At 37.5% G+C, this 18878-nt stretch overlaps 1 protein-coding gene across 1 annotated transcript in view; it reads left to right on the forward strand.

Annotated features, from left to right (window-relative positions):
- NR1D2 (nuclear receptor subfamily 1 group D member 2) overlaps positions 1–18245 on the forward strand; it is a 32559-nt gene extending 14314 nt beyond the window's left edge. The window contains exons 4-8 of the mRNA XM_037143994.2: positions 190–334; positions 2255–2877; positions 4742–4927; positions 7261–7471; positions 14484–18245. Coding sequence (XP_036999889.1) covers positions 190–334; positions 2255–2877; positions 4742–4927; positions 7261–7471; positions 14484–14680 — 1362 coding nt within the window. The 3' untranslated portion in view covers positions 14681–18245. The remainder of the gene's footprint in view (positions 1–189; positions 335–2254; positions 2878–4741; positions 4928–7260; positions 7472–14483) is intronic.
- Positions 18246–18878: the final 633 nt, after the last annotated feature.

Consider the following 18878-nt stretch of genomic DNA (forward strand, 5'->3'; position numbering starts at 1 on the left):
ATAGAGGCTTACTGATACTGGTAAGAATCCAGTTAAATTCCTTGTGTCAAGATTATATTTCCCTCTGTTCTAAGCCAAAATTATTTCCCAGGTTTAGCTAGTAGTACTGAGTAGTTAGGGGTTGGGGTGGTTACTTATAAGCAGTCCATCTGGATGTTTTTAAATGAATGGGTCTTTCTTTGTTCTTAGGGTTTCTTTCGGAGAAGCATTCAGCAGAACATCCAGTATAAGAAGTGCCTGAAGAATGAAAACTGTTCTATAATGAGAATGAATAGGAACAGATGTCAGCAGTGTCGCTTCAAAAAGTGTCTGTCTGTTGGAATGTCGAGAGATGGTATATTTCTAGTTTAAAGATCATTCTTTTTTAAAGCATATGGAGCTTTGACTTTTATTTCTCAGCATAAACTAGAGCTATAAACCGGTTACTGGTGGTCCTTTCGTGCTTAGGGTGAAGCAGATTTTAGAAAACACATTTTAATGCCTTGTAGAATGCCAAATTCATTAAAGTCAAATTTTAGCATCAACACCCCAGAAACAGCTCATGGCTCACTTCTCTTTTTCTTGGTTCTGTAAAAAAGACCCATTATTTTCCCTTTATATAATTTGAATACTCCCCCCCCCCCCCAAAAAAAAAAGATTTAGCTTTTCTTGATGTAGGAATCCATGGCTCTTTCTCCATAATTTCTTAGCATTGCTGATGAACCCATTTCTCTTTATGTGACTCTCTGTCACTTTCCCAGCCCTGAGATGATAATGTGCTTTTAGGGCACAGATTCTGAATACGTTGAAAAGAAATGCAAACTTGAAAGAAACATTAGGGTCTGGAGTGGAAGAGGTAGTTCAATTCTGGTTTGAAACGGAGCGATGGAAAATAAAAGTTGTGGTAATTTGTGGGACTGGTAGTATTATCTGTGGATGACATCACTGGAAGATTTGACTCTTCTGTTGTACTTAGGAAATCATTTATGGACAGTCTAATTCTGTCGTATGAAACATAACAGATGAGGAAGAGGTTTTCACAGGGATTAGTTTAGTAGGCCTAATTAAGAACTGCTAAGAATGAACCTCATATTTATCCAGGGGAGGTCATTTAAGCAATCCCGTAGGTTGCTCTAATATCTTATTGACACAGAAATACAGTATTGCAATACGGAGCTTCTTAAAGAACAGATTTTAGCAGTCGATGTTTTGGATTTTAATTGCCCGAAAAAAGTTTTTATAGCACTAGAAATAGCAGTCCAAAGTCGATACTGTGATTGCCCCAAAAGAATAAAAATGGCAATCATTTGTGAAGGAGAGGGAGTAGGGTGTAGAGTGTGAAATAAAATGAAAGCATGCCTCTGATAATGTCAGAGATACAATTAGATTCATAAGGCTTTCTTGCTGGGTGGGTGTATAGAATTTTTACTATCTGTATAAAATACCAGACACAGTCTAAGACGAGCCTCCAAAATAATGGAGGATGAATTTTATTGATTTTAATTAAAATCCAGCAAGTTGATTTTTCAGTAAGTGCATTTCTCTTGACTGTGTTTTTTTTTTTTTTTAAATTGATCTCTGAGGGCAGGGGATGTGGATGGGGGAAACATCGACTTGCTGTTCCATTTATTTCGCCATTCATTGGTTGCTTTTTATATGTGCCCTGACCTGGGATCAAACCCACAACCTTGGCATATTGGGATGAGGCTGTAGCCAACTGAGCTACTTGGCCAGAGCTGCCTTTTTTTGAAAAGCTTTTCGAAGAAGCCAGTAAAGGAAAGAACAGGTCTTTTAATGTTGGATCTTGAGAATAAAATTATGAAAATTAATTGACAAAGTCAGATGTTCAGGGAGTGATTGTATCTACTAGGTTCTGTTAAGTGTTAATGGATGTAGGTAGCTGAATCCCATGTGCCTTCTTAAAGAGAATCTTTAGCCTTGTTAAGGTGCGGTGTAGTCATGCTGGTCTGCTTCAGGCTCTGATTTGCATTAGTTAATTTCAAATTTCTTAGATTTTGCTTATAAAATACCCAAGAGATACAGATCTTCTTAGCTTTGTTTTGGGAGAACAGTGGAACATTTTCTCCCTCCTTTTCACTTCCTATGGTATATTGAAAACAACCAGTAAGTTTAGAATAATTTATGGCAGAGACATATAGATACTGTTTACTTGTATGACTAGAGGGCATAGCTATCAAAGATAATTTTGTGTTATTCTTTTGTATAAACAGGTCTTATTTAGAGTATAGATGTTAAATATCTTTTTCTTCAATAGCTGTTCGGTTTGGTCGTATTCCTAAGCGTGAAAAACAGAGGATGCTAATTGAAATGCAGAGTGCAATGAAGACCATGATGAACAGCCAGTTCAGTGGTCATTTGCAGAATGACACATTAGTAGAACATGAACAGACAGCCTTACCAGCCCAGGAACAGCTGCGACCCAAGCCCCAGCTGGAGCAAGAAAACATCAAAAGCTCTTCTCCTCCCTCTTCTGATTTTGCAAAAGAAGAAGTAATTGGCATGGTGACCAGAGCCCACAAGGATACCTTTATGTATAATCAAGAGCAGCGAGAGAACTCAGCAGAAACCATGCAGCCCCAGAGAGAACGGATTCCCAAGAACATGGAGCAATATAATTTAAATCATGACCATTGTGGCAGTGGGCTTAGCAACCATTTTCCTTGTAGTGAGAGCCAGCAGAATCTCAATGGACAGTATAAAGGGAGGAACATAATGCATTACCCAAATGGGCATGCCATTTGTATTGCAAATGGACATTGTATGAACTTCTCCAATGCTTATACTCAAAGAGTATGTGATAGAGTTTCGATAGATGGATTTTCTCAGAATGAGAACAAGAATAGTTACCTGTGCAACAATGGAGGGAGAATGCATCTGGTATAGTGATATCTCTCTTTTTTTGCTCACCTTGTATCAAGGAAAGCTTTGAAGGTTTTCTTTTATGCGGGGGTTATATCAACTTTAAGGGTGGGTCAGAAAACCTAAGAGATTTACAGAATCACTTTTGTGTATTTAGGTCAAATACTTTTAATAAACATCATTTATTGTATGACCTAATTTCACCCAGAGTTAGGTACAAATGTGTGGTTTGATTGATACCGTGATTGGGATTAGGATTTTACGTCACGTATGGATCATAAAAAATTGGTCCTTTAATTCTTAGAAATCCCTTTCAAAATTTAAGCATTCTGATTAATCACCACCTTACTAGGTTTGGGATTTTCTGTAAGCGATAATCTTTAAGCTCGACACAGTTAGTAATTCCTTGATTTCTCTGGAGTTTTCTTTAACCATTATAATGCAAAAGGGTCTTTGGATATCGAACATGGATATTTTATTGTGTGAGAATTTAGAAATAGTTTAATTTAATAGGTTACCTTCTAAGGATTTTTCTCAGACTTCATCCTAGGAGATGAGTTAATGTTATTCATATCATTCAAGTTTTCATCAAATACAACAGTCTACATGAATGAAAGTACAGTGTTTATATTCAGCCAAAATTTCAGCAAAAGCATCAGTACTGCATCATTTCCGATTAAACTATGAGGTCCTTTGATAGTGCTTGGTATTTTCCACAGCCAGGTAATTAAAGCCTTCTTTTATATTTTCAAAACAGTTGACTGTACCCCTTATGTTAGATCTTTCTGGTCACTTGCAAGTATTGGATCCCATGGATCTGAAAGGTGACCTTATGTCTTATTAGACTTAGTGGCTGCCTTGAGGGAAAAAATATCATGGTTATAGAATCATTTAATTCCTGAATCTCTTAGATTTAGTGAAAATGTAAAGGCTGACTTTACTAAAAGAGTTTGTAGTGCATGTTTTATAATCTTTTTATGCCTTAAAAAAAAGATTTATTTATTTATTTATTTTTAGAGATGGGGAAGGGAAGGAGAAAGAGAGGGAGTGAAATATCAGGGTGTGGTTGGTCTCACTGGGGACCTGGCCCACAACTCAGGCATGTGCCATGACTGGGAATTGAACCTGTGGCCCTTAATCCACTGAGCTACACCAGCCAGGGCTTTATGCCTTTTTAGCTTCCTATTTTTTCCTTCCCAATCCTCTTTTAGAAGTTGCACTCGTATCTCCAGTCATTGTTTCCTAATTGACTAAGTGGAGGTCAGTGCTCACATCATTGTTTATAAAGTAAATGGTTAATGACCTTTTTTAAAAAGTGGGGTATCACTATCTTTTCCTTTTTGAAATTACAACATTGTAATGTACCCGTTTAGAAAAAAGTGAGTTTTGAGGTATTAACTAAATGTGTGCTTGGGTTCTAGGCCTGTGACTTCTAGTTGTTTTTGCAAAAGTCACTAAACGTCTTAAGAGTCTCAGTTCATATCTAAGAAATGGTAATTGTAACATCTGCCATGACTCACTAATAGGATTGAGAATCAAGTAAATATGTGTGATTTTTTTTTTAAACCGTGAAGCCTACATAAGGTGGCAGCAGTGTTGTAAAGTAAACTCTTAAACCCGTGCCACAGGTTTCTGAACTACCTTGTTACAGATCACAGTTTTGCTTAGGCTGCCTCTTTTATGGTAACAAGTGAGTTACTGTTTACATTCAGTTCCTGTGAAGCTTCCTGTCATCTGGCGGAGTAGGGAAAGAGAAAGGGCTGTCATCAGTAGCATCTGAGGGTTATTTTCACGTTGGCATTTCCAATGATTGAGATGCCACTTTTGACATTTCTTTACCACTTCTCACAATTTAAGAGTTTTTCTGCTTTGTGCCTACCAGGTTTGTCCGATGAGCAAGTCTCCATATGTGGATCCTCATAAATCGGGGCATGAAATATGGGAAGAATTTTCAATGAGCTTCACCCCAGCAGTGAAAGAAGTGGTGGAATTTGCAAAGCGTATTCCTGGATTCAGAGATCTCTCTCAGCATGACCAGGTCAATCTTTTAAAGGCTGGGACTTTTGAGGTAGGTTTCGTTAATCCTGAGTATGGGTACAGGACATGCAGTATTTTATTTTCATGCACTTTGTCCTTTTATAAATGAGCATTTATAGTCTAGAAGCTGAAACTGCCAACAGAAGAATGGCCATCTTGGGATTTTGGAGAGGAGGCTAGGTAAATGCAGTTATTTAGGACTTGAAACATAAATGCTCTGTATTCGCAGCATGCGAACTCCAAGTTCTAGTACTGCTTCTAATTTATTTATTTTTAATGTCCTCACCCAAGGGCATGTCCATTGGTTTTAGGGGAAGGGAGGGAGAGAGAGAGGGAAAGAAACATTTGATGTGAGAGAGAGACATTGAGCAGTTGTCTCTTGTACCTGTGTGTGTCCTGACTGAGGACTAAACCCACAACCTGGGCATGTTCCCTGACCAGGAATCAAACCCATGACCTTTTAGTTTACAGGATGATGCTCCAACCAACTGAGCTACACTGGCCAGGGCTAAGTATTGCTTTAAGATGTGGACTTGGTGTGTTCTGCAGAGTAGTGGACACTACTGAAAGCCTAGCCTGGACTTTGCTGTACTCAGTATACAATACGAAGGCTAAATAGAAGGTGGTTTTTGTGTTTTAGGTGATTGTAGAATGTAAGTTGGGACAAAAGTAAGTTTATAGTTGTGAGTATACAAAACAATTTATTTGTGTATTATTTTTCATACGAACAAGTGTAAAAATGTAAAACTACTTTTGCCCCACCATGTATTTGGGGGATGTATAAAACATCTCCTCTGTGGCAGCGCAGATTTTCTTGGCCACACTTCACTCCAGAATCTACGGCTACTTTTACTTCTCCAGCTTCTCTTGCTGTGATGTCTCCTGTCAGGACTTGGGGTGACCACAGTTGGCAACTTTAGTAAGACACAAACAGTACCTCTTCAGGGCTTAGTTAAGCGCCTCTCACCTGTCTGGCCTGTGGCTTTCCTGTTGCTGCTGAGGTATGAGAAGCCTCAGGACTTGCTTGGAGGTCACTTAGGCATTATTCTGAAATGCAGTAGGCGGGGAGTTGGTTTCTAGTGGGTGAAATCTTTGATCAGTGGGGGTAGGGATCCACTTCTCTCTAATGGGCTCATAAGATTGAGCTGTTAGTTGGTTTTGATAATAAGTGGTGGACGGCTCAGTAAACATATTGCTAATATTTGCTTCCTGTATCATTTCCTTTTTCCTTACTCTTATTTTCACATGTGCCAGTGGACACCCCACGTAAACTTTTGCTTAGGTTTATTTTCTGGGGCACCTGGACTACAACGGAGATGAAGCCCTATTCATGAATGAAATACCTTTGGTGTAATTCAAAAGTAACACCTATAGGTGAGGATATTCAGTTTAAAGGAAAACATTATACTTAAGATTTAAAGCCAGAGGTGTGTCAGTGATCAAGTTCAGTTCGCCCATTTTTGAGGGTAAGAGTGGCCCAGAGAGGTGAAGAGACTTTTCCTGCATTACCAGTACATTCATAATACAATCAGGGCTAGAGTACAAGCTCCTGACTCCATGACTTGGGTTCTTCTTGCCTTGTGATTTGTCCTGGGATAACTGTATTCTGTGTAGCACCATCTGCATAGAAGGCTAACTTTCAGATTGTCTTGAGCAAAGCAAGTCCTTGCTTGGGAGCGTTATAAAAGGGATGGTGTTTGTTTAGTGTTTTGCTGATTATGAGAGAAATATGTGACAAATGTCACCATTTAGTATTGTGGAGGGAGTGCTGTAGGTAAGCAATTTTTGACTAGTTTGGTTTGGATTTTGATTATAACTTGGTGTCTAGCACACTTTTACTATAATAGTTTTCTTTGCATATTGTTTCTTTGGGTTATGATTTTTTGAAGTGGTCTAATTAGAGTTCATCTCCTGCATCTGCCTTGGTTGCAGTTGGTGTTTTGAGTTTCTAAGTGCAGTAGTACTGCATTGAAACATTGCTCCTTGTACTTAGGGCTTAGAGACCATGATGTATACTTGGTAGCTTAAAGAGTTTCTTTAATACCTTTGGCCAAGGCCTTATTTCAGATTTTTTGGCATTACTGCCTGCTTTAATTTTGTATTTGCATTTCAGAATCTTTATTAATAGAATTTCAGGGTATCACAGGACTTAAGTATTTTGCCACTGGTGGCTGGAATTTTTTTGATCTTGGAGCATTGATTGCTTTGGTAGAGAATTGGCCTTAAGGAAATGATTCTGGGTAAAAATAAACTCAGTTTTTCTTTTACATGTATAATGTTTACTAACTGACTTGAGTACTGAGGTATTTCTTAGCATTGCTATTGAACTTCTCCAAATACATTTAAATCTTTTTCTTTTTCCAGGTTTTAATGGTACGGTTTGCTTCATTATTTGATGCAAAGGAGCGTACTGTCACCTTTTTAAGTGGAAAGAAGTATAGCGTGGATGACTTACACTCAATGGGAGCTGGGGATCTGCTAAACTCTATGTTTGAGTTTAGTGAGAAGCTGAATGCCCTCCAGCTTAGTGATGAAGAGATGAGTTTGTTTACCGCAGTTGTCCTGGTATCTGCAGGTATGCGAGCTGGTTCAAAATTGTGCCACACCGAGAATGTAAGGACCAACTGGGGAGGAGGTGGCAGTTAACGAGGTAGCCAGCTATATGGAGGGAATAAGGCCTTAAGGAAGATGCTGAGCTATATCAATCTGTTATTTTTGCATAATTAATTTTTTAAAATCATATCAGTAACAGTCCAAACTACTCTATAACGATAAAATGATGTTTAGAGCTGGGCCTCTATTTTAGTCTAGCTCTTGTTAGTGATTTTTTATGTCTCTAAATCATTATTTCATTTTGGAACATTGTATTTCTCCAGGTAGGTGGTTCTAATAAGAATGAAGTTTTAATTAAAGTAACAAGTATGTTACTTGTTGAAAGTATCAGTATGGTTTGTTACAACAGTTGGCGAATCTTTAGTTGTAGGCTTTCATCCAGCTTTGACACTGAATTTTATGTGTAACTTGTATGTAACCAATTTTATTCTTCTGTCTCGGTTTTCTCATCCTGCGCCAGGCAGGATTGCACCATGTGAGCCTAGTATGGGGTCAGGTACTGTTTGAATGAGTAACCAAGATTTTTGAGTCCTAATATTTAATATTTGTGTATGAGAGTTATTAATGGTGCTTCTCAGTTCCCTACCTTGCATTCATACTGCAGTTATTTCTGACCAAAGTATTTCATTTAGACAATAGCTACTAAAGCAGATACTAGTTTTCAATAGCAAATTAGAAATTGAGGCAGTACTTTCCTGGAGATAGGTAAGTAAGTACCAGCCACTTTTAGGTGTCCCTGACTTTATAGCAAAACATTTGTTAAGAATTTTACACTGTTTTGATGTGACATACTTGAAGCTTCCCATTTGCTTCTAACTGTGTAAATGTGCTAGGCACTGTGAAAGGGTAAGTTAGGGCCCTGGTTATTTGGCTAAACTGTAAATCAGCAACTCTTATGAAGAGTAAGTTCTTTGTATATCATAAAGGACCTGTACATCAGTGCTGTAAATAAAGACTTAGGCTATTTGGGAGCATAATTTGACTACCTTTTCTTTCTTTTATTTTTTAAAAAGATTTTATTTTATTTTTTTGACAGGGGGAAGGGAGGGAGAAAAAGGAGAGACACATCAGTGTGTGGTTGCCTTTTGTGCTCCCCATACTGGGGAGCTGACCTGCAACCCAGGCATGTGCCCTGACTGGGAATTGAACTGGTGACCCTTTGGTCCTCAATCCACTGAGCCACACCAGCCAGGGCTGGCTATCTTTTCTGATCAGCTCTACCTGCATAGCTAAAAATGCACTTCTGATATGGGAGTAGTATGGAAAGAGTGGAAGGACTGTGTCAGGAAGGGTTGGTTACCTGTTCTCTTGATAACCTTATAATGCCTTTTATACTTCACCATTTTGCATTCTCTTGGTAAATAATTAGTAATGGTTTGAGTGAACATAAAATTAATAAATCTGTTATTGTAAAACTAAAGGTAATCCATACTTGTTAATTTCTTTTTAAAAAATTATTTAATTGTTCAAGTACAGTTTTCTGTTTTTTACTTCCATCCTAGCCCACCCCCCTTGTTAATTTCTTTATCTGATAAGTATGGCCCATATTCTAGATGCTCAAGGGATGACAGAACAAGTGTTAAGACACAAATTTGCTCTCAGAGTATTTATATTCTATTTGGAGACAGAACTGACACAAAAGCTTTATGTACTAAATTGTGTGGTTTGCAATAAATAGGAGTTACAAGAAGGAAGACAAAGTCATGTGAGAAGGTTTGTGGGGAATATGGAGGTGGAACTGGAATTTGAAGGATGGATTATTAGGTTTTCCCAGGAAGAGAAAATGATGGAACGGTGCGGGAAAACACCGCGTAGGGCAGGGGAAAGGTCCAAAGCCTAATGCTCACGTGAAGGAGGAAGGGTACAGAATACAGAAGGCTTACCAGTTAAGGGAGGGAGTTACCAGGTCATGAGATGACAGCGGCAAGAACTAAGAAAAGTTTTCACTAAACAGGACAGCTGAAAATCAGTGTAACTTCTTACACAGAGGAATGATTAGGCCTGAACAAAGTGAGGCTTGTTCTGCACCAGTATCCTGGGTGGATTAGACAGGTGAGTCATTAGAGCTGGAGAGCCGGCTGCTAGAGAGTCTGTTGAAATAACTTTAGGTTCGAGGCAGTGGACTGAACCTTCTGAAGCAGGTTGTGTCAGAGGAGGTGGAGGGAGGGACTCCGTGCCAGAGATACTGCGGAGGAGGAATGAAGGCCGGGGGCGACGCGCAGCTCTGGGATGCGAGGAGCTACGCTACTGTCTTCCTCTGTATTTTTCACCAGGAGCATGACTTTTACTTTGTTTTTATTTCCTTTTGAAAAAGCCTTTTTTTTTGTTTCCTCACAGTAAGAATAGTATGGGTTCTTTGAAAAAGGAGAAAATATTAAGATGAAAATAAGAATAATGATAATAATCACTACCAAAAAAGATAACTGTTAACATTAGGGTCTCTTGCTAACCATTCACCTATCCATCCATTAATCCATTTGCCTGTTTACCGATTATAGTATATAAAAAATGTTTGATGTACTAAGTGGAAAATTATAAAAGAATATATACATTTTTATTTTTGTTATGCTTGTATATGAAGATATACAAGAAATTTATATACATGTACAAAAATCCATGCATTTAAAAATAAAGTTTTTACTTAAATATATCATAATGCTCATGTCAAATTGAAATCTTTGCCATGTAGAAAGGCCGTTATTTTTCAAGTAGTATCTAGACAGGAAATAAAATTCAAAAATTATAGAAGAATTTTAAATGAAAATTCTCTTCTTCCCTCTGCAACTTTCAGCTTTTTCTTCCAAGAACTAGATTTCTAACTGTCTTTCATTGTGATTGTTTTGATGGTTGCCCACCCAACTCTAAATACTGTGCTTGTACATATTTTTATTTAGTAGATAGAACTGATAAAATTTCTTCTCATTTTCCCCTTTCAATTTTTATGTTTATTTTTCAGTTACTGTATTGGTTTTATTTATAATTTCAACATGCTCACATTAAAAAAAATAAGATTTTATTTATTTATTTTTAGAGATAGAGAGGAAGAGAGGGAGAGAAACAATAATCCATTGTGCCCCCAACTGGCCGGCAACCTAGGCATGTACCCTGACCAGGAATCGAACCAGTGACCTTTTGGCCCACAGGCCCATGCTCAGTCCACCGAGCCATACCACCCAGGGCCACGTGCTTACATTTTTTGATCCTTCACTTTTAAATAATCTCTTGGATAGCTTAGATAGAATCTGCTCATTCTGTAGGGAGACAGTGCCCTCCTTCCTCCATATTGGGCTTCTTTTGCTAAATAATGTCTGTTGTCAAGAATTAAAACATTTGCATTCTGTTCTATAGCTGCAAATATTTTTCATGCATTGTAAGTTGATTCTAAGAATTAAAAAGTAAAAAATCAGCATTTACCACACTATAATTATGTAAGTAGTATTCACAGTGTTAACACAGTGGGATTGAAATGGTGGACAAGACCATGTAATCTCTGCCCTCAACTTGTACCTTCTGAGATGGGAAAGTTCCTAGTGTCAGATAACAAATGTGTTAATCATTTATATTTTCTATTTATTGCTTAGAATTAATCAACATTTTAGTTTCTTTATATTTAAAGTAGCTTTTTGTTTTTCTTGGAATCTACAGTTGCTTTCTGGTTTTTGTTTTGGTTGTCAGAAGAAATGCTTTTTAATTTCTAGATTGTATTATATAACTTTATGTATTTATCCTCACCTGAGGACATGCTTATTGGTCTTAGAGAGGGGGGTGGGAGGGAGAGTGAGGAGAAAGACATTGATGTGAGGGAGAAATATTGATAGGTTGTGTTTCGCATGTGCCCTGACTAGGGACCTAACTCACAACCTGGGCATGTGCCCTGACAGGGAATCTAACTGGTGATCTTTTTAGTCTTACAGGATGACACTTCAACTAACTGAGCCACACTGGCCAGGGCCATTATTTAACATTATGTAACTCGTGTAAGCCAGGATATGTTATCTTAGGTTATATAGGCCAGGAATTTGAGGAACAGAGGGGTTAAATAATTTACCCAAGGTCATATGTTTAAGAACGGGCTGAGCAAGCAGTGGAACTCCTATTAGTCTAGTTTCAAAGCTTTTCCATTAAACTGCTTGTTATCAGACTAGCTCTGGCTGCTAAGGGAGAGAGAAATCTCAAGCGTATTTTCCTGCGAGACTGAAAGAATCATGGTACAGTGGAGAGGAGGGGAATTGTACCTGGGGGAACATTAGGTAAGTTATTTTTCAGATTGTGTGAAATAGAGGCAGTCACTTCCAGTTGAAGATCAGGGGCATGTAGGTGTGAGACCAAGGCTCATGTAGGTATGGATCTTATTTGTCCTCACAGAGGTTTCTTTGAAGGAATTTAACTTCATTCTGTAGGAAGTGAATATGCACCAAGAGGAGATCTGGTGAGGAGTACAGGCTCACGAGAGGGGTGATGAACCGGCTCAGGAAGTAGAAGATGTATCAGAGTTCAGCTGGATAGTGTAATATTTAGCGCATCTCTTTGATGGGGGTGTGCAACCTGTGGTTTGTGTGGGCCACATATGGCCCAGGATGGCAGTGAATGCAGCCCAACACAAAATCGTAAGTTTACTGAAAACATGAGATTTGTTGTTTTCCATTAGTTTGTGTGTTTGATGTGTGGCCCAAGACAACTCTTCCTCTTCCTGTGTGGCCCAGAGATGCCGAGAGATTGGATACCCCTGGAGATGGATTTCCCTTTTAGCCTGTATATTCTATTGGTACAATTTCTAGAGGACTGCTATTTTACCATCTAGATAGATTTGTATTTAGGTTCTTTGGACTTATACTCATGAAGCCATGGTTTTGGAAATTGAGGTTTTAGAAAAATGTAGTATGATTCACATTATTAGGTGTAGGTGTGCATTTCCCTGAAGTTCTGAGTGGTACAGAGAAGGATAGGTCATCCAAACACAAAATATTTACCAGAAGACCAGCCATTTACTACACTCAGATATCCTCCACTTACAGTGTGCTTCTTTGCCCATTGAGATTATGTTGCTTGTGGGGAACTGTTGTTCTTTCCCAGTTGTTGGTATTGTGAATTACTGATGATAAGATGCAAACCAGTTTCTTTTTTCTACCAAAATATGAGCTCTCTAAAGGAATTTTAGTTATGTTCATTGCTAATTATTTAGCACCTATCACAGTAACTACCTGCAGTCAGTAAGTATTTGGTAAATGAATTAATAAATTGCAAGGATGTTAAAGAAAGCAATTACTTGAATATTAAAGGCAGGGGAGACTCTTAGAATTATTATTGAAAGTTTTAATTGATTTTGCAAAGATGACCCTTATGGTTGTATGGCCACAGTCAAATGTCAAGAGAAGGGAGGTCTTTTGTTTGTCTAACATATTATCTGAAAAAGTATGACCCCTTTCCCCAAACCAATAGTCAAAATTCATGTTTCTTTTCCCATAGAATTACCACACAGTTAAAATGAGTAGTCACCATTCGATTTGTTCCTTTTTCTGTAAGAATTAGCGGATAGTTGTGATAATAATCCAGATTTATTAAAGGTAAGATAAGCCTATTTTCATAATTTTTTCTGCATTTAGAGTTAATCAGACTTTCCTCCCTTTATTATTAAATTTTAGTTCTTGTTTCTAAATGTTGGTCTTGCAAGTGGCCTTTTTAAGTTACTGGTTACAATGGAAAACTTCCTTAATCTCCTTGTAAAAAATGAAAAGAGGGTATAAATGGCCAGAGAATTTTGCTTCCTTGGAGAAGTCTTTTTCTGATTAGTTATAGCTCCTTGTACTGGGAGCCACTGAATATTGCTTTCATACTAGTGCTTTCATACTGTTGTAAAGGGAAGAGATAGTCCCCGCTGATGAAAAAAGTCAGTGGGCAAACAACATAGGTTTGGCTGATTTTAAGACACTTTCTTTTACTGGTTTATTAAACCACTTATTTATTAACATTTGTATGATGAGCTTAATGAGCACAGTATGCTAAGTGAAAGTGAATGCAGGTTAATATAGCTAGGTATTAAAGTTGCATAGTATGTATGTATCTATTGCTGTATAACAAATCACCCTAAAACTCAATGGCTTAAAAATGTATACATTTATTTCCCACAGTTTCTGAGAGTTAGGGATATGGGTATGGCTTAGACGTGTGCCTCTGTCTTGAGGTTTCTTAAGAGGTTGTAGAGAAGCTGTGGGCGGGGCTGTTGTCTCATCATATGAGGGCTCTATAGGGAAGGGTTTGCTTCCAGGCTTATTCACATGGCTGTTGGCAGGATTCACTTTCTTGTAAGTTGTTGGACTAAAGTGCCTCAGTTTCTTGCTGGCTATTGGCTGGAGACCACCCTCAGTTTCTTAGCCCGTGAACTACTTTGTTGCGCAGCTCACAACATGGCATCTGGCTCTGTGAGTGCATAAGATGGAAGCTACAGTGGTTTTGGCAGCCCAATATTTCGTTTATTAGTGGTAAGTTAGGAAGTCTAGCCCACTCAGGGGACGAAGGGTATGCAAGAACAGGGTACCAGGATGAGGGGATCACTGGAGGCTATCTTAGAGGATGCCTGCCTTACATGGTAACATACAATTGTGGATATATTCCATATGAGCTAAAAACGTATTTCTAAACTACACTATTTTATTTTGCCAATTAGAAGCTATTGAAATGAGCAGATGATACCTAATTTTAAAAATCTCTAGTTTTTTTGGTGGGCAAAAATACTTAAGCACTAAAGAATTTTGATTTATCAAATATACTATGTGATATCTATCTTTATAGTATAATAAATAGCTATAAAAATTGGCCATTGAAAGTTTAAAAACTTTGTTAATCGTCTTTTGCCTGTGTTCCAATGTATAAAGCCTTGTTTTGAATTCATTGATGAGATTGATGAGCAAGAATTATATTTAATGTTAATAATATGTCCTCTCCTTCCTGTCTCTCTGTTCCTCACTCTTCATTAGATCGATCTGGAATAGAAAACGTCAACTCTGTGGAGGCTTTGCAGGAAACCCTCATCCGTGCACTAAGGACCTTAATAATGAAAAACCATCCAAATGAGGCCTCTATTTTTACAAAACTTCTTCTAAAGTTGCCAGATCTTCGATCTTTAAACAACATGCACTCTGAGGAGCTCTTGGCCTTTAAAGTTCACCCCTAAGGCCTTTGTTTATTTAAATGTGAACTGAATCATGCTAACTGTACATTTTGTGCTAAAATGCTTATTTATATGTGTGTACAATATGTGGAGATAGAAAAGACTTTTAAGACAATACAAGATTGTAGGCTCTCTCTGTAGTCATGCAGTAGCTGTTTGGATTGATATTTTTTTTTCAGCCACAATTAGACATTGACTGCATTTCCCTGATAGACCAATCAGCTGTGTCGCACTTAAACTGGAGAAGTTACACTGAATTACAGCTACACTGAATGTTAGGCTTTTTCATCTGCCAAAACCAAAAACCTTTTGATCTCCCTGTGATATAAATACAGCAAGCATATGAGGACTTAAAATTAATCCTTTGTGGTGATTTTACCACAAGACTGTTTGATCTGATAATTGGAGACTAGGTAGGGTAGGTGATTTCCTTGTCTGTATGTACTCTGCCGCTGTTAAAGTATGTGATTCCACACAGATTAGTTGGTTCTGGAAAATGAGAAGTGATAGTGTTCCTGATGCCCCACCTCACAGATTTAAAAAAAGTCTATAAAGTATATTTACCTCTTGGGAGATAGGCACTATGTAAATAAGGTAAAGTTTTTGTTATTGTAATTATTCAGTATAATAATCTTCTCTGATTTGTAAGCATTTCTGAAAAATCATTTCATAGTTCACATCACTCTATTATTCAGGGTTCCTGCCGATGTGTGGGGTATCATCCTGGCACACACATATTCAAAGTCTGGGTACATTAAATACATAGTATGTGTACATAATATCTATGTGAATATAGCTATACATAAATATATTTCTTCACAATATTTTAAACTGTGAAGAACTTTATCATACAATAAACTTAAAACAAGGGTGTCAAAGACCCAGATTAGGTGCATTTTACCTGTTGATGACATAACCATTGCTTTAAATGTTAGTAGAATATTGAAATTTATGCTCTATTTTTGTTTAAGCAACACTTAATGTACAAGTGTAACAGGCAGTTGAGTCCAAATTCCAAAAAATACGTATTTTAGAGTTCATCTTTGGTAAAACTTTTGGTTCAAGGTACGAGTTGTTTAAAAATTATTCAGAATCTTACCTTGAGCTAAAGAAGTTTACATTGCTGCCCCTTACACACATGCTCCAGCTTGATGATGCAGGTTTTGATTCCTTTTGGAGAACCAGTCAGTGTTTAAGAGAACCGTTTAGTATGTTGGTATGTGTGAGTGCATGTGTGTGTGCAAGTGTGTTATGAGTCTACTTTTCCCTCTAAATAACACTACAGGGGTTTTGTCAAATTAAATATACTCTATAGTACGGTAAATTATTTCATGTGTGACCTACAGGTTTAGAAGTGGTAAAGTCAAAAACATTTCATTCACATTTCTAATATTGTGCTTATTAAGTAGATAAGATCAACTTCTGTTTATGACAGTAGGAGAAATAGCCAAAGTTGGAGATTTTATGTATGTTTCTGTTTCCCTAGAAAATAACAATTGTTTTTTGGGGGGCAATGAGGATTGCCTTCTATAAAATCTTTGGATTATATAAATCTACAAAAATGAAAAGAGCCCACTTTACTTGACTCAGTCTGTTTAATGATATGTGAGCAGAATGCCTTATTTTGTAATCTTGTTTAACTGGTTGCGGTGGGGACTTGAATTCCTGTGGCACTAGTTAAGGAAGTTAAAAATAGAGTTTAAACCCTCTCATTATTAAAGAGGAAAGGTGATGGCGATGTCTGTAATTCAATATAAACCATAATTGTGACTTACCTTAAATAGGTGTAACTTTTATGGCATATACAGTATAGTTTTTGTTAATTCTTTACATGATAGCATTATCTTTTTATATTTTTTTTCCTAAGACAAATGCATAGTTTTCTTCTATGGGGGATAGAAACAGCTTTTTGAAGTAATACTGAAAACCTCAAAGATCATCTTGAATCTTAATTTTTGCCTTTTGCATAAGCGTCTTTATAACATGTATCTTTAAAACAGTTACTATGTCTTTAGGAATGTGTATCCAGAACTATGTTAGTATTGCTTATAAAACCTTAGGTTCAATATATACATGTATACATCTATGTATAGGTATGTAGATTTGCATTTTGTCTTGTAAAATTTTATTTGAATGAATTCCTGTAGGTAATGGGAAACAAAATTAATAGTTAATGTGCCACTCATTGCATTTCTATATTTGAAGATAGCCCAACATGGAAACTTCCAATTCTAAAATTAAACCAGCAGCCTATTATAAGCACATTCTTTGATTGGGTCATTGGTTATAAACTTACTAGATGCAGAGAAGACAACCAGTTCTAGGAAACTTCTGAGTTGGTGGGACACTGTTGACTAATTACTAATGTACTGTATGAATTAAATGATGCTTTAACTCTGATTTTTACATTTCAGAGTTAAAATACGGGCATTATGTCAGCAAACTTAAGGGCATTATGTCAGCAAGTTAAAACTTTTTTTTCCTGTGCTTTTAATGTGTCTTTACACGATCTGGGAAGAGGATTCAGGCTTTTAGGGAGCGGTAGCTGAGGGAAAGGGGTAACATCTTGGAAAGAAGCTTTTCCTTATGGCAATGGTTTAATTACAGATTAAAAAAAGAAGGAAATTTCAGTGGATTAAGTGTATAGCTTTCATATCTCTACATTTCAAATTACCATTTAACTTGATATGATTTGTTTTATGTAAACATTGCAAAGCAAGGTGTAGAAGCTCAGCTAGATTTATTACTGTGCACGAGAGTAAGTACCTATCTCAGTTATACGTTTTCTTTTCCAATATAAAGTTTGCTGAATGTACAAGAAGAGTTTATCACTTAGGATATAGGTTTTTTTAGGGGTTTGGGGGGATGGGCTCTGTCAGGAAATGACCTATAAACGAAGATTATTTTAATTTGGTCCTAAACAAAACTTGAAGCTATTCGTAAACTAACATGGAAAAATAAAATGGCTATTGTTTTAAAAAATGATAGAAATATATTGTTGACCAGATGTGAATTAAGTTTATTTTCTACAAACTGTTATTGATGAGGACATGGATAATACCTTCATGTTTCTGAAAAGTAATCTGTACATGGGGGGAGGGGATAATAAATGTTATTTCTAACCAAGTGCGGTTTTTGGTATCTTTCTATTTCGATGTTTTTATAAGACCATTTATAATTTAAATTATACTTTACCCGGAACATAGCGAGATCTTTTTAAAAAAATATTTATTGTCGATACTATTACAGATGTCCCCATCCTCCTCCCTGTTTTGCTTACCTCCACCCAGCCTCTCCCCCTGGCCATCACCACATTGTTGTCTGTGTCTGTGCGTCATGCATATATAGTCTTTAGCTCTCTTGTTCCTCCCCCTTCCCCTCTGACAGTTGTCATTCTGTTCCATGTATCCACCCTTCTGTTTCTAGATTTCACATATAAGTGAGATCATCTGGTATTTGTCTTTCTCTGATTGGCTTATTTCACTTAACATAATAATCTCCAGGTCCGTCCATGCTGTTGTAGAAGGTAAGAGGTCCTTTTTTATGGCTGTGTAGTATTCCATTGTGTAAACGCATTACCGTTTTTTAATCCACTCATCTGGTGGGCACTTGGGCTGCTTCTAGATCTTGACTTGTAAATAATGCTCATAGTGGGATCTTGTCTGTAAATCTCTGATTTAGCATAGGAGACTGTCTGTATGCAGAGCTTTTTTAAAAAAGGTTTTAGACTTTCTTTAGAGAGTGCGGCAAGGATTACTGCCCTTTTCTCTAATACCCACAGATAGTGGTTCACTGTGTATGATAAGGTAGCCTTTCAGGGAAGGTGTTGGTGAGAGAGGAAGGAGGTACTTGATCTAGGCAAGGATCATCCTTGGCCATGAAAGGGAGAGGGCACCTCAGCAAGACCCCCTCGTGCTGCCCCCTTCCCTTTCCCAGTGGCCGTGGCCGTGAAGTAAAGGCAGTTACTTACACTCACATTGCCTGGCTTTGTTTCCCAGACCAGTAATACCACTTTTCTGTAGATGCTAATTGATGTTAGGTGGGAGAAAAGGGCTTCTCGATGAAATAAATTTGGAGATGCTAGGATAAGCCAGATGACTGAGGTGTCTTTATGTCGGTCCTGTTCTCTAATGTGTGAATGCACATGGTGAATCCTTTCAGGAACTGAGTGGGATGCGGTTTTCCCCAAACTTCCTCCACT

Source organism: Artibeus jamaicensis, unplaced genomic scaffold, assembly GCF_021234435.1.
Source record: "Artibeus jamaicensis isolate MK-2021 breed Jamaican fruit bat unplaced genomic scaffold, CSHL_Jam_final contig_519, whole genome shotgun sequence".
NCBI classification, from domain to species: Eukaryota; Metazoa; Chordata; class Mammalia; order Chiroptera; family Phyllostomidae; genus Artibeus; species Artibeus jamaicensis.